Genomic DNA, 14,604 nt, shown 5'->3' with positions numbered 1-14,604 from the left:
CACTGAGTAAGCCTGAGTTCACTACTGGACCTTCATCTTGAAAAGGTTCAGAAAAACATTAACACCTTTATGCCAATGAGAAGACTGAGAAGAGCTAAATGACTTGTCAAGGCCACGCAGACAAGCTGCAGTGCCTAACTTTACTCCAGTCAACAGCAAAGACTATGTTCACTTCCCTGATGTGGCCCAAGTTTATCCCAGTCCCAGGCCTGGATCCAGCCTCCCACATGAAAAACAAGACATCAGCAGACCAATGGGGACATAAAAGCTTCTTCACATTTTATGACCATAAAGAGACTCACAACCCTGATATTTACAGCTTGCTCAGTACCATCATGGTTAAACTTAAGTTTGTGTCAGTTAAGAAAGGAAACATGTCATGATATAAATGAAAGGAAGCCACAGACATTGTTTATAAATATAAGAAAAATGTTTCCTGTCCCATTGTTAAACTAGGCATGTGATCTGTAAATTAAGAACTGGTTTATGTAGGTATATCCACCTGATTAAATGCCTGTCCAGAAGATAGGCCCAATAGTTCCCATGTGGTAAAGTTGCTTCAGTCTTGTAAACTGAAAGGGACATATTTGTATGTGAAAGTCTCACCCCCACATCATGTTATCTATTGCTATACTTTGTTCCCCACTAACACTCTTTCCAAGCCACAGGGGGAGAGGGCTTGAGGGGGTTTACCAGACAGGATGGGTCTTTCAGCCTGAGACGGCTCATGCAAGCTCTGTTCAGATTCCAGGTTCAGTCACTGTTTGAAGCCAAAAAAAATTAAAATTTAAAAAAAAAAAAAATTTAAAGGGAAGGCTAAGCACCTTGTAAAACTTACCAGAGAGCACTCCATCATCATGATCTTGAAAGAAAAATAAGCTAAAATATTTTATTAATTCTCTTGATAGTCCCATCCTGCACAGTGTAACCTTTAAAAATAAAGAAAGTCAGAAGCTTAGCTATCCGTTAGGATATCCATAAGGAAGAGATGTTCCAATACCTATTAATGTAACTTAATTGGTTTTAAATTTTCCCTTGTGTCCCATTTAACTGCCCATTTAAAAGCAAATATAAGCATACCCATATTGCAGCATTTGAGTTTGAAACTTATGAAACTCCTCACAAAGGAACATAAAAATCAAATAAAATGAAAAAATGTTTACTACTCTGCCATGCATTTAAGTACCCTCTAACACAAGGCATCTGCGATGTTATTCCAGCTATTTACTCACATCCTCAAATCCTGTTGTACAGTGAGCACTGTGTGCTCTGAGCTAACAGCATTGCTCGTGAGCATCACAAATACGTATTTTTATAGGACTGGGGTATTTTCCAAGCTGATAGAGTCCTCTTGTTTTTCTAGGAAATATCTAGAAGTCCTGTCCCTTTACTGAAAGCACCAGTCTTACTTGTAGGGTTCTACAATTCTATGTAAAGGCTTCTAACAAGAGCAGACTTGAGCTCTGTTGAGCTTTCATTATTGACAGTGCACAAAGTGGAAAAATCTTATCCATCTTGACATTTGGATTATTTCTAGCTTGCTGTGACCCCTCTACATCTTCTCTGGAAAAGAGCAGAAGTAGCACCAACAGAAAATGCAGAAACTATTTGCAGGACCAGCTGCACAGTGGAATAGTGGGGACAGAAAAATCAGGCAGAGGTGAGCACAGAAACTGCTGAAATCAGATTGGGGCAACAGTCTTGTTCTGTTTTAGGTCCTGAAAAATCAAAGCATAAGTTAAAGCAGCCATAACCTAAAAGAGCACAGTGCTCTCAGAACATTCCTAAATTCTGCAGCAACCATAATCTCCTGAATTTGCTCAGGAGGTGGTGTGGCAACTGTAAGAAAACTCTCCACCCCTGAGAACACTCCTGTCATAGTTCATCTGGCAGATTGTGCAACCCGATAGAGGAGTCATGCTTTGGTCAGAGAAGCTGGACTTTCTTTGTCTGAGCTCAAGGTAGAAGTACTGGTTTTCAGTCCTCTTGCAAAGGATGCCAATCCCAAAACATTTCCAGGTCTGTCACAGTGACAGCATTGTAAATTCGCTCATCACCACAGTTCAGAAGGGTTTTCTCCAGCTGTAACAGCTCATTTAAAAAGCCAATGTTTTTGTGCATGGGAAAAAAAAAAAAGTAGACATCAAGCTAAATACAGGTTGGGAGGAATTGTTCTGAATTAAAATTAAAAAACACATTCACGAGGTTTTCTTTATACTTGCTAATATCAGAGGTGTTACCTGAGAGGGCAGGAGAACGTAAAAATCACTTGCCTCAAACTCGGTTCAGACACCATGCATAACAGGAAAAAAGTTTCAGAAGTTCAAACACAGAAGACAAAGTGAATATTAGCAGCACCATCTTTCACTCTGCCTCTGTGCAAAGAAGTCCCCACAAATTACTTGAAGAAATTAGCCACAGAGCTTCAATGTGATATCCCTTGTGTACCAGATGGCATTTTCCAGCAATGTCAAACAGATCTCTGATTCAGTAGGATTTTGACTTATTTTATTTCTTAGATCAAAGCACAAGCTGGTATATGCTGTCTGAACACCAGGATGTTAGGGAGTGATGGTTGCAAAATCTACCTCCACTGCAGAACAGTGAATGTGGTAGAACGTTTACAATGACAAAAGCTAAATAATTCCTAAAAGTCCTATTTCAAATGTCATTGTTTCTTTACAGTGCCACATAAACATTGAACACCTATAAATGCAATATACAAAGCAACATACAACACCACTGTCCGGCTTGGAAATTGCCTTGACCCACGAAAACCTAACAAGTTTATCAAGCCCAAATTATTAGTATTTTTTTAAAAGTATATCAGCAAATCCTTTCCTTACTCAAGGTCCCTATGTAAGTCTCCTATCTAAAAATGTCTCCTTACTTCCTCCACCCTATTAGCACCTACTGCTCTCTTCCCAAATCAAAATTCCTATCTCCCTGCCATCCCCCAACACTTTTTACCTTCAGCATCTCCCACCCCATTCTCAGCCCCCACAACTGTCCTGTTGCAGGGTCTAAGGCCAACTCTGACACTTATCTTCCCGTGGAAGAACTGGTCCTGGCATTGCCTCAGGTAGTGCAAGCCCCATGGCAGAACAAAGCCAGCAAGGGGTTACCCTATGTTATCCAACTCACGGTAACTGTGAACAGATACTCTGTGTTCTATGGCCAGACTAACACCTGTCAGCTTGACAGAGGGGAGCAAATACACACCGTGCTAGCTTGTATCTATGGCCAGCTGAGAGCTACCTCCACAAACTCAGATTGCAAAGGCACAACAGAAATACAGTACACAATTTTCTGTATGATGAGATGAAATTTCAGATTCCCGTGACAAAGAAAAGTATCCATCTGGCAGGTGTATGCTTTGTTATTGCTGTTAAAATTAGGAAATGGGAGCAACTGAGGAAGAGGCTTCAGTCTTGCTCATGCACACACCCGTGCAAATGCACAAAATATGCAGAGCTACTGCTGCTCCTCCTCTCCTGGCATATGAAGGGAATCACAGCTGAAAGTTTCAAACACAAGCCAGCCAGTTGTGTAAACATTTGGTTGCTACTGGTTTCAAAATGTAACTAGCAATTGTTTACTGTATGTATTCAACAGCTGTTACAGTCATCCCAGAGCCACAGTGCTAGAACTGCCACAATTCTGCAAAGGAAGTCCTACAGTTTCACAGCAAACATCAAAGGACATAAGACAAGTAAAGGAGAAACATGCAGAAAAGCAGGACATATCAGTTGCACACTAAGTTTTAACAGCAGTGCACCAGCTAAGACATAAGCTAAGACTAGACCACTGTTTCTGACTACAGTGTTCAAGCACTTTCACCTACACTATTCTAAACCAAAGGTGGGGTTAATTAAGAATGTGTCCCCATAAGGAATAGCATATATTTTCTGCTTCTATTATATATGAAGGAAACCTGAACTTGACAGCCAAATGCCATAGAAGCAGAGGGCACGTAACATTAAGAGGAGGTAAATTATGGACAAGTGTAAGAATCAAAAAAGATCATCTGCAAAATCATCAACACCCCCAACACCCCTTGCCCCTAGTACAATAAACCCCTCAAAAGCCACTGAAGATATTCTTGTATGTCTTCAAATAGGGAGTTTTACTCTTTCTTGACTGAAATTATATTAATTTTTGTCCACTTCTCACAAATGAAAAATCTCAACACAGTTGTAGAAACTCCATTACCTCCAATATTCTTTCTGCAGTGTCCGATGTCTGGATATCAAGTCTAATATTGCTGCCATCAGCAAGGTAAACATCCAAAAAGGCTCTCTGGGTTTGGATCTTAAATGTATCCTGTTAGGTAGAAACAGAACACTGTTTTATTGCTTTCCATATTGCTGGTGCCCTTCCAAAGGTGCTGATGACCCTTTTCGTTATTTACTCATGTAAAAGAAACAATTGAGATTGCTATTTACTAATCAATTAGTTACTAAAATTACTGTTAAAGCCTGTAGATGACAAAAAAAAAAAAAAAAACCAAAAAAACCACAAAAACAAACCACCAAAACATATGCAGAGCAGCAAGTGGGAAGATACTGAAGAATTAGAGGAGAGTCACTTCAATGTTAAGCTGAGCACAGGTTACCTCATATCTCAGTGTCTGTAGGAATGACACAGCCACTGTCCTAGGCAGTAGAGACTCCAAAAAGAGGAGGTGGATAAATAGGTGCATGTGAATATTCAACACCGCAATCTTGCCAAAAGGAAAACAAGAAAAAAAAAGCATCACTGTACCCATAATCAGGAAAAACTCCAGAAAGAATAATGAGGCTATGGTATCTTAATATACCAGACCCACTGCTACTGGAATCCTGTGTAGTGCCAGTGCCCAAGGTTCAAAACGACCGCAAATGGAGAGGGGATATAAAGAAGAAACCTAAAAGCATTTAGGTCATGAGAAAACAGGTCTCAAATAAGTGACCTCAGAGAACTGTCTTATGTCTAGACATATTAAAGTGGTGATTTGCAATCTGGAAAACTAAAGTACAGAAGCCAGACCATTGGTTGTCAGCTGAGGATAGACGCAGTCAGACTAGAAGTAAAGCACACATTTTAACAGTGAGATAGTGCACAGGAATGGAGTATTCTCAAGTGGGTTTATATCAAGACTTTGTATTTCCCTAGAAGACTTCCCTGAGCTCAGTCTCAGAAAGCCCCATGCCTTGCTATGCATGAGAAGTCAGTTACTTGTTTCAAAAGAATGGAGACTAGTTTGAGAACTCCCTTGGTGATGCATCACGAGGTGGCAGAAACTCATTGCTGCAACTCTTCCTGCTGTTGACTGCCCTGTATCAGAGGACAGCAATGGTCCTTCTGGCATTTTTGCTAATTAAGGAGAGGTACTTCCTTTGAAATTCACAGTGGAGGAAAATGCTGTAATTGTACATACTGCATGCAACATTAAAATTTAATTTCTTGTATCCACCTTTGCTAGCCTGGTGGAAGATATGAGAGACTCCCTAGGAGCCCTTAGGTTTCAAGGACTCTCACTGTCTTGCTGCAAAGTCTTCATGGTGCCTGTATACAGGAGCATCTCCTGACTCCTGTGATATCAACAAAAGCAGGGTGGCAGGGCTGACATTTATGCTGTGTGCTCCATTACCCCTTTTTGGGTACCCCGGAGAACATACTAGGATGTATGACTCCAATTAACTAACTCAGCCCAGATTAGCAACTTTTGGGGTCATAAAGACAATCTTTTCCATTAAATCTGGCTGAATTAAGAGTTATTTCAAGGTAAGATCAAATGCAAACAAAAAGCGTTTTCTTCCACAACATCTAAAAATTAAGAACATATTGTCAAAAGTTGGTAGAATGATATGTGGGGAAAAAAAAGTCTTGAGAAAAACCAAACCAAAACAATCTTTATTATTTAAACAGACTTCCCACAGATTTTCTTAACACCTAGTGTTTCACCTATCTGCATGCCTACACATTTGTTTGCATGTATTAAAGAACAAGAGAACCTCAAGGTATTAGCCAATGCCCTGTCTGAAGTCCTTCTGGGGATCCACACAGATTTAATCTTTAGCCTCAAACTAATTTCTTTCTTATCCAGGAGACAGGTCTAGTCATTCCTCTTAATTAAAATAAGCATTACTTTGCTTCTGTGGAGATAAAGCCCCTCTCTCTTACACTGAGGATCATCTCCTATGTTTTCCTGAGTACTTTACTACTTTCCTCAAAGAGGAAGAAGCAGAGACTTCCTCACAAATGCCTTTGGTGCACATACTTTGGTATGAAACACTTCACATGTGATAAAAATGTATGTGAAATGTGGAAGAAATATGGAATGAAATTATCAGAAAGAGATAGAGACATGTAACTCATTATTGGCTCTCAATGAAGAGCAAGCAGGTCGCTGTATAGCCAGTTTACTACCCAGGACTCAGCAGCAGCACTGGGGGGTGAAGGTGAGTGCAAAGGCCCACACACCGCAGTAAGTGCCTTGGGGTGTGGGCTGTTAATGCTGAAACTCCTGTAGGGAAAGGACACAGAGGACTTTATGCATCTACTTCTGCCAGATCCTCACTGCTGCTCCTGCAGCTTTCACAGCCTGGGTACAGGTCACCTCGTCCACTGTGGCAGCCCAGGGTCAGACACAAAGGCCACTCTACCCTTCTGCCATTCAAAGGGAGCCACAGCTTGCAGCACCCTACCCTATTTGCTGCCTCACTGCTCAGCAGTCATGAGGGGAAGAAAAACACGATGCAAACTTTCAAGCTACTTCCAAGCAGTTTGAATTCTTCAAAAACACCATGCAACATATTAGTAGGCAGATTAATTTGAGGATCTACAAGAAAGGATCTATTAGAGAAAAGAAAATCTCAGTCCCGTCTAGAATGGTCACATTAAAGTGTCACTGTTTAATACTTAAACCAGTGGTTTCCACAGTCTTTTTTTTTTTAAAAAAAAAAAAAAAAACAACACAAAACCAAAAAACAACCTGCTTTAGTTTATCTTTAGTTATCTGCTGTTCACCAGCAACACAGACTGAAAAATATTAGCCTGCCAGTCGTTAACTCCGAACCTCTGCTGCTGCAAGGAAATATGTCTCAATTTTATTCATAAATGCATAATGACTGGTTGTCCTCATAGCTGCATCCTGAATACACCACATTACTCCATGAGTGCCCAATACAGAGACCATGATCTCAGATTACATTCAAGGATATAGATGAGTTGCATTAAAATGAGACTGACAGGGATGTATGTACCTGCTCATACTGTCTTTCTCCTGATGAAAAAGAAGACAACACAACACAGCCACAACAGTCTCATCTTGTTAATGACTTCTTGCAAGAACAGTGCCATTTGTCTTTAGGGGCTGGAGGTAGTGGGGCATATGCTGAATCTGTCTCTCCAGCTTGGTCACTGGCCAAGTTCGCAGGGTTTGGAAGAGTGGAGAGGCAGGGAGGTTATGGTTTAGGTTGTTCAACTCTGCTACACGACAGTGTCAGTAAATATTTCAGCAACATTCATCCACTGTGCCAAGCTGCTTCTCCATGTGTCAGGAGCCCTGAAAACTTCTCCCATGAGATTAGGTTGCTGGGGAAACAGCCAGAGCACACCTGCTATAAGAAGAAACCAGTAACAACCTATGCAACAGGTAAAGGTGGTGCTGGGCAAAAACAGGGGCCTGGAAAGCAGGGTTAACCTGCATGGGCTTGCCTCCACTTGAAAAGTTTGTCCTGTCAGATCTGATCAGGGGGATATAGCTGGTTGGTGTGATGCTGAGTGCAGATACAGAGGAATCATGTTCAACACTGTCAGGCAGCTGCAGTAAAGCCAAGGTCCTTGCATGGCACTCCCACTCCGGGGAATGCTGGTCTCAGCACACCCTTCACAACCTCATTCAGAAGCAAAACACAGGACAAGGACCAAAAAGGTCTCAAACTCAGTTTGATTTTTCTTTTGCAACTTCTATTCTACTCAGTGACATATATTAATATCTTCAACTAGAAGCTTAAATACTGCTGGTTTTAAGACAAGCCAAGAAAATGAAGCAAGCACTAGCAGACTACCTGAGAGGACAGCTCTATTCTCTCTCATAATGGAAGATAGAAGTGAAAGTGAAAAGAGGCAGCAGGAGAATTTGTAGGAAAAACCCCTTAGCTTTGTAATCTCATTCATCTCTAGTTTCCTATCTTATTCTATTAAAACTGAAGGTTTCTATTATAAAAGCTGCACTGGTTTTACCTGCAGACAGATCTGTGCTCAGTAGGTAGCTGTGGTGGCAGAAAAGTGGCCAACTGCTTCCTGTTCACTGCCACCTGCAGTGTGGTCCCTCTGCCACTTCTCCCACTTTAGCTGGCAGGTTGCTTGTACAGGTGTGCACTAACTTGTTTCGGATAACCAAGACCAACTAATCAAAGCCAGTCCATGTCATTGTCAGAAAAGGAGCATGCTATTTCATCATTTGAACAATGTTTTATTCTCAAATCTTTCATTAATCATCACTCTTGCAATGTAACAAACAAGAGCAAGTTTGGGTTAATGCTGGTTTTAACACTAAATAGCAGCAACACTGAAACCCTAACTATGCTTTCACTCCTAAGCAACATGTAGGACACTAAGTGCTGCCTACGCATCTTCAGTGATGGAGAAGGAAAGAACAGTACAAAGGTGCTTTAAAGATGAACTTCACTCTGTGTCTTTCAATGCTGCTACAGAAATTTTGTCACTCTGCCATAAAATATCTCACAAGTCAGAGTATACTAATAAGTACTGGAACATGCACAAAGCCAGTTTGTTGAGTGAGATTCTTTAATAGCCAAAACGAATACTTATTCAGCTGTCAGTTACACCAGTTAAAGGCACTGTGCACAGCTAACGACAGTGGATGCAGTCCTGTCTTTCACAGAGTTATTTGATCTCTCTTAGGAGTTTGTTCTTTACCATAATGAAAGAACACATGAAGCACTACTGCTACTTGTATTACGAAGCAGTAGTTTATGTAAATACAACCATTTAAAGTTTAAATTGTAAACAAAAAAAGCTGGAGAACTACTGTCTTTGCCAAGCAGGAAGCCTAAACATTGTGTATGAAAGTCCATTGTATTGTGGAACAGAAATTTGGGTTAATTTTATGTCTTGAGAATGTACTGACCTTGCACTAACATTTAAGATATAATTCAGTGCTTACCTTGAACTCTACAAAATCACTGCTTTTGACATCACTGTCATCACATGCCTTAATAAGCACACACATGTGTACATAAATCAAGTATTACACATGTATTCATCAAGTCATCCCTCTTCACCAAAAGGGCCTGCAGTAAACAAAAACCTAAATACACAACATCATTTCTGGTGGTATGTTAAGAGTAATCCACAATACTGGCATGCCAAAAGACATCTTCAAGCACTGCAAACATGCATTTTGAAAAGTTATTTCCTGCCAGAACTTTGTCAAAGTCAGTTCGCAGTTTTTGAGGGCAAACTGCAGGCCTTCCTGACAGATTTAACTTTCTTTAGCAGACCTGTTATCAGTCTCATCAAGACTAATTAAGACTCAGCAGTAATTGCTGGGAGTTGTCTGTGGGGCTATAACAGGCATTGGATCAGAACTAAGAGAGACTGCTTCTCGCAAAAGAAAACTCTAATCAGAAAGGAGATTTTTGTTCACTGTCTTGAGTTCTTTGGTAGGTCTGAATTTAAGAGACTATAGATAAACTGTATCTTTTTATCTATGAAGTACACAGGAAAAATCTTTCTAGAATTTGTTAGGAATACTTCTTCACACCATTTTCTAAAGCCTTTCTGAACTCCCCTGACATACCTTAATCACATATAACAAGTGAAGGGCTCTAGAGTCACAAAACTCTTACTCAGTCCTTCAAAACATCCCCTCTCTCCAGAACAACTCACTGCAAGTGGAGTTAGAGCAACACCAGCAGCATGCCAAGCACTTCACAGAAAACTAATGCAGCATCCCCTCCCTAAAAAGGCTGTTGGAGTCATACTGCACCCACCTGCTCCAAAACACAACTATCCTCATAAGGACCACAGCAGCTGGAGAGGAGGTAAGGGAAGAAATGGGACATATGGCACCTCGCAGTAGTCAGACACAAGAAAAAGCTATCCAGGCTCCAAGCCTGCCAAGAAAGATCATACATGTCATGGACAACATTAAAATGGATTTCAAAAGTCATTTAGGTTGCAACAACACAAATACATGCCAGATTCTGCCCATCACTACAGCTGCAAGATAAGAGAACATGACATTTTCACAGCAGTCATCAATACACTTATTAGTCCAAAGCACTGACACCACCAAAAAGCATTTACAGTTGCAAACCCCAAGAATGTGTGTAATCCTTCTATTGAGCTCTCACAAAGACTCTTCTGGGAACTGTTTAGAGGCAAAAGATTCATCCGATATGCCACAGGATATAAAAACAAAGCAAATAGTTCTTTCCATGAGAGAAACAAGTTCATACATGGACAAAACAATAGCAATACTATTATTATTGCCAGCCAGGCTACACAGAGAGCACTCTGTCATCAGAACTCACTGCTTTACAAGACAGACCAATATGTTAAGAACACAAGGAAAGGAAGATAGCAAAGGAAGCCTTGAACTCAGGAGGTAGGACAATATTTCAACTCTTTCATATAACAAAATATTTGGTTGAAAAATTCAAAACTTACCTGCTGTAGCTTTTGGAAAAAACCTGTGAAGACATCACTATTGGTAATATTTGAATTCAAAGTAACTGAAAAACAAGAGGAAAACGGGGAGGGAGGAAAGCAAACTTAGCCAAAAGGTGAAAAACATGGCTAGTGTCTAAAAACAAGATGTATACAACATGGCTTTTGGTTAAACTGTCAGTGCTACTTTACTTTAGTTTCTGCACAGCTACCTTTACTAGCCTGTTAAATCAATGAAGCTACAAGCAGTGCAAAATATACGTAGTGTTGCTATTCTCCCAAAGCAAGACTACAGGAAGGTTCTTGGCCACGTAATTCCATGATCACTCGTGGCCAGTAACTCTAAAAGGAACTGTTGAATACTCAGGTGAAAAAGATAAAATAATCACTAAGTAAGACTTTAAAGACTAATCTTGAGTTTGTTTTGTAAGTTTTGGCACAGAGTATCTGAGACCAGAGGCTACAAAACTTCTTTAAGCTCATCCCTTCACACATCCTTCTTTTTGTATAATTGAAATGGTTATTTTTTTTTATTTCTTGGCTTACATGAAACTCACAAGATGCATTCTAGGGATCCTGCAGACCTGGTTTATAACACAATACATCACACCTGAAATTTAATTTTTCAGCAAAGCTCCTGTTATAATTCTCACAAGTCTGCCTGGAAACCCTTGAAGGGAAGAAGTTTATGCAGAGCCCAGTTCCATATTACACTTCTACCGGTCCAAGTGCCTGTCTTTTTTGCCTCCCTCTTACCGACCAGCCGTGAGTGCTCACACTCTGGCCCTGTGTCAGCTTTGGCAGTTGTGAAGCAGCAGGGATGGGTTGCTCAGTTCACTGATCCGGAAGAACACAGAACAGCCAGACTACAGGCTGCCACCAGAAGGCCAAGCTGGCTTAAGTTTAGTGTGAAACTGCACCCTTACATTTTGGGAAAGTAAAGCAGAAAGGCAGCTGCTTCAGAAATAAGAAATACGATATGCTGCTGTTCTAAAGCCAGTGAACCAGTAGACAGGACAGTGCTGCAATGCTTAGCACCAGCCTTTTAGATACACCCTTACTCAGCTCAGTATAGAAGGTAAAGCACCCTACAGTCACTATTGTAGACACATCCTCTAATGGTTAAGCCCTACGTATGAAAGCTGATCAGGTTGTTATAGCCAAGCTTACCATTCTGAAGGTACTGCTCCAGCTGAGACTGTCTCTCATCTGCCATCGACTTGGTCATTGCCAGGTAAAACTTAGGAGGGAAAGAAGGCACGGCACTTCCGAAAAGCTGCCTCAGCTGCAAAACAGCCAAAGGAAAGTTCTGCATCAGTGAAGAAGTACTCAGTTTCCAAGGAGCTTTCAATGCTCTCTTGTTTTAACAGCAAGACTTGATGACCTACAAAGGGCACAGGGTTCCCACCCTGCACCTCCCTGATGGTCCTCAGGGCCCACAGCGAGGACAAAGACTCTGCCTAGGCAGCCACCAAGACAGATGAAGTGAGCAACCTCTTTTGATGGGTTTCTCCTTTTTACAGCCTTACCACTTCTGAACTCCTGTTCCGGGCCAGGAAAGTATCAGCCTAATCATCTAGGTCTTATAAACCTCATGGACAAACAAGATACAGTTACGGATTTCTTCTCCTCCCAATATGTCCATAGAGGATTTCTTTGATCTATACCCACAGAACTCTAAGAGCTGGTGACTTCTGCCCTTGACTTGTGCTACCTCAAAGGATTTTATTATTTTGCCTGTGAGAGGTAGTAGCCTTTATCAGATAATCTAATATTTTCAAAGGGAAAAAAGAAAGCCCGCAACAAAAAACAGAGAATCATTCAGGAATACAAATCATCTGAAAGTTTGATCCTTTCTCCAGCTCTATCAGCTGGGTAACAAGAGCAGAATGTCTCTGTACAAACCCTACCTCATTTATAACAGACCTGAAAGGATTAGAGAACCACAATTACATTATCTTATGATAACATAAGGTAGTTCCAATATAGGTTTGGGCAGTAGTTGGTCACTTGGAAGTGTAAAAATTCTCTTCTATAGGCAAATTATCTCAAGAGAAGGATGAGCTATGTTTACCTTCCCAATATGCACAATGCTAAACAGAAAAATACAGCAAGTTTGACTGGAAACATTCCTTCACCTAAATCAAAACAATATGGCATCTGATCAGAAAAATGACATTCCTATAGTAAGCTGAGGCGTAACTACTAAGTACATTTTAAGCACCAGTATTCAATTCAGCAATTGGTGTCAGTAAATCCTGTGAAAAATGACATTTTCCCTCTGTCCCAGCTGCCCAAGTCTTTCACATTACTCCAGCAGCTCAAGCTTGAAGAAAAAAAAAAGTGTACCATTGCAAGAATTAGCAATACCTTTTCCTGTCTGTTGGCTAAAACAGAAGTGAGGCATTCTCTCACAGGTCCACTTTCCCTAAATTGGCAACACACCACTATTCTGAGTTCTTGATTATTAGATATGCGTGAATTGTTCTGAGATACACAGCATAGAAGAGTTAGATAACACTACATGCTTTGGTTTTATGTAAAGCTAACAGTAATAGCTACTATAGAGTGCTTTTTATCTTCAAAGTTCTTCACATATGTGATCTTCCCCCAGGGACTGAAAAGTATTATCTCTGCTCTACAGGCAGGCAAACTGAAGAGCTACAGAAAAAAAAATTTGCCAGACATCAGAAAGCCAGAGCCGCACTGACAATGAGGAGGTCCTCTCCCTTCCCTCTGCGCTCAGGCCATGCCTCACCCACACAAAGTGGTGCTGCCTGTTATCAGTTTGCCCAAGCCGAGACTCTGGGCTACTTAAAAAAAAAATGAATTCATCTCAGTGCTGACTGCTTGGTAAGTTTCTTGAAATGCAATTGTGTGTCCTCAGGATTTGGGCTACAAAGAGAAACTTCTCAAAGAATTAAAGAAAAATGCCTATGAAGTTTAAGTGTGTATTTGCATACAGTGCTGCAAGTCCACCAGACTATCAGCCACCAGCATGAAGTTTCCCTCTAGCAGAATGAAACTAGCTAGTATTTGTCTTCACAAACTCAGCAGCCTAGGCTACATTTTAAATGCAAGTCAACAACTACACTGTACCCGGTGGTGCCAGGTGCCGACTGCCTGCTGCCCTGCCATGCCATGCCAACATAAGACATGGGTCCCCTACCCAAAATCTGCTTATGAAAATTTTTTTTGAAGCTCTGGGTTTATTTCTGCAACCTGAAGCCACTCCACAGAAGGCATGTGTCCCAGCCCCAGGCCAGGGCACCCTGAGCAGTGCCATTTTCTCTTGACTGGACCTACTTGATCAGACAGGTACTTCAAAGCCATCCTGCTCCACAAGCTGTCCAAGGGGAGGACTCGCATCCTTTGGCCTCTGTGTGTCTGACCAAGCAACTTCTCTGCAAACACTCTGTACAGCTCCTGCCAACACCACACAGCAGCTGCCAGGGCCTGTCCTGTCTCACAGCCCAGCACCGAGGCTGGGCACAGCTCCACTTCCACCTCCCCACCCCAGAGGCACCTTCAAGAGCAAGTGGCAGGAAAGCCCACGGAGACTGGATCATGAGAACAAGCTTAAATCTGGCTGTGCTAGAACTCCAGACAGGGTGTTCCAACCTGGTGGAAGACGTACTTATTCTTCCTCCAAGATTTCCACCTAAAATAGATAGGGCAGTTTCCCTAAATATGACAGCTTTAAGCTCTAAGATCTAGTGTCTTCAAAAAGGGGAGTAAAAACACATGCCACAGTTGGTGCTGTTTCTTTTTCATCTTTCTGCAATAAATACTCCCTTCCCCAGGAGGAGACATCATCAAATTTAAAGTGTAGTTGACCAGAATTAATCATCTCCTACTTAGTCTAATTCCATAGGTTTGCTTTTTTGTGTCAGGTCCTGCCTATGCTGTCTAGACGAGCTA

At 41.2% G+C, this 14,604-nt stretch overlaps 1 protein-coding gene across 5 annotated transcripts in view; it reads right to left on the bottom strand.

The window, feature by feature from the left end:
• SNX31 (sorting nexin 31) overlaps positions 1 to 14,604 on the bottom strand; it is a 29,799-nt gene that overhangs the window by 10,983 nt on the left and 4,212 nt on the right. For 3 of the 5 annotated variants that reach the window (XM_042786078.1, XM_042786079.1, XM_032987946.2), the window contains exons 3-8: positions 11,854 to 11,968; positions 10,684 to 10,748; positions 10,005 to 10,127; positions 4,616 to 4,723; positions 4,213 to 4,323; positions 839 to 929 (exon numbers count right to left, since the gene is read on the bottom strand). In XM_042786078.1, coding sequence (XP_042642012.1) covers positions 839 to 929; positions 4,213 to 4,323; positions 4,616 to 4,723; positions 10,005 to 10,127; positions 10,684 to 10,748; positions 11,854 to 11,968 — 613 coding nt within the window. The remainder of the gene's footprint in view (positions 1 to 838; positions 930 to 4,212; positions 4,324 to 4,615; positions 4,724 to 10,004; positions 10,128 to 10,683; positions 10,749 to 11,853; positions 11,969 to 14,604) is intronic. The other 2 variants (XM_042786080.1, XM_042786081.1) reach the window with 2 other exon arrangements.

Source organism: Tyto alba, unplaced genomic scaffold (genome assembly GCF_018691265.1).
Source record: "Tyto alba isolate M040663 unplaced genomic scaffold, T.alba_DEE_v4.0 Super-Scaffold_9, whole genome shotgun sequence".
NCBI classification, from domain to species: domain Eukaryota; kingdom Metazoa; phylum Chordata; class Aves; order Strigiformes; family Tytonidae; genus Tyto; species Tyto alba.
Note: the sequence above shows the minus strand (reverse complement) of the source record. Positions and strands in the feature narration are given on the sequence as shown.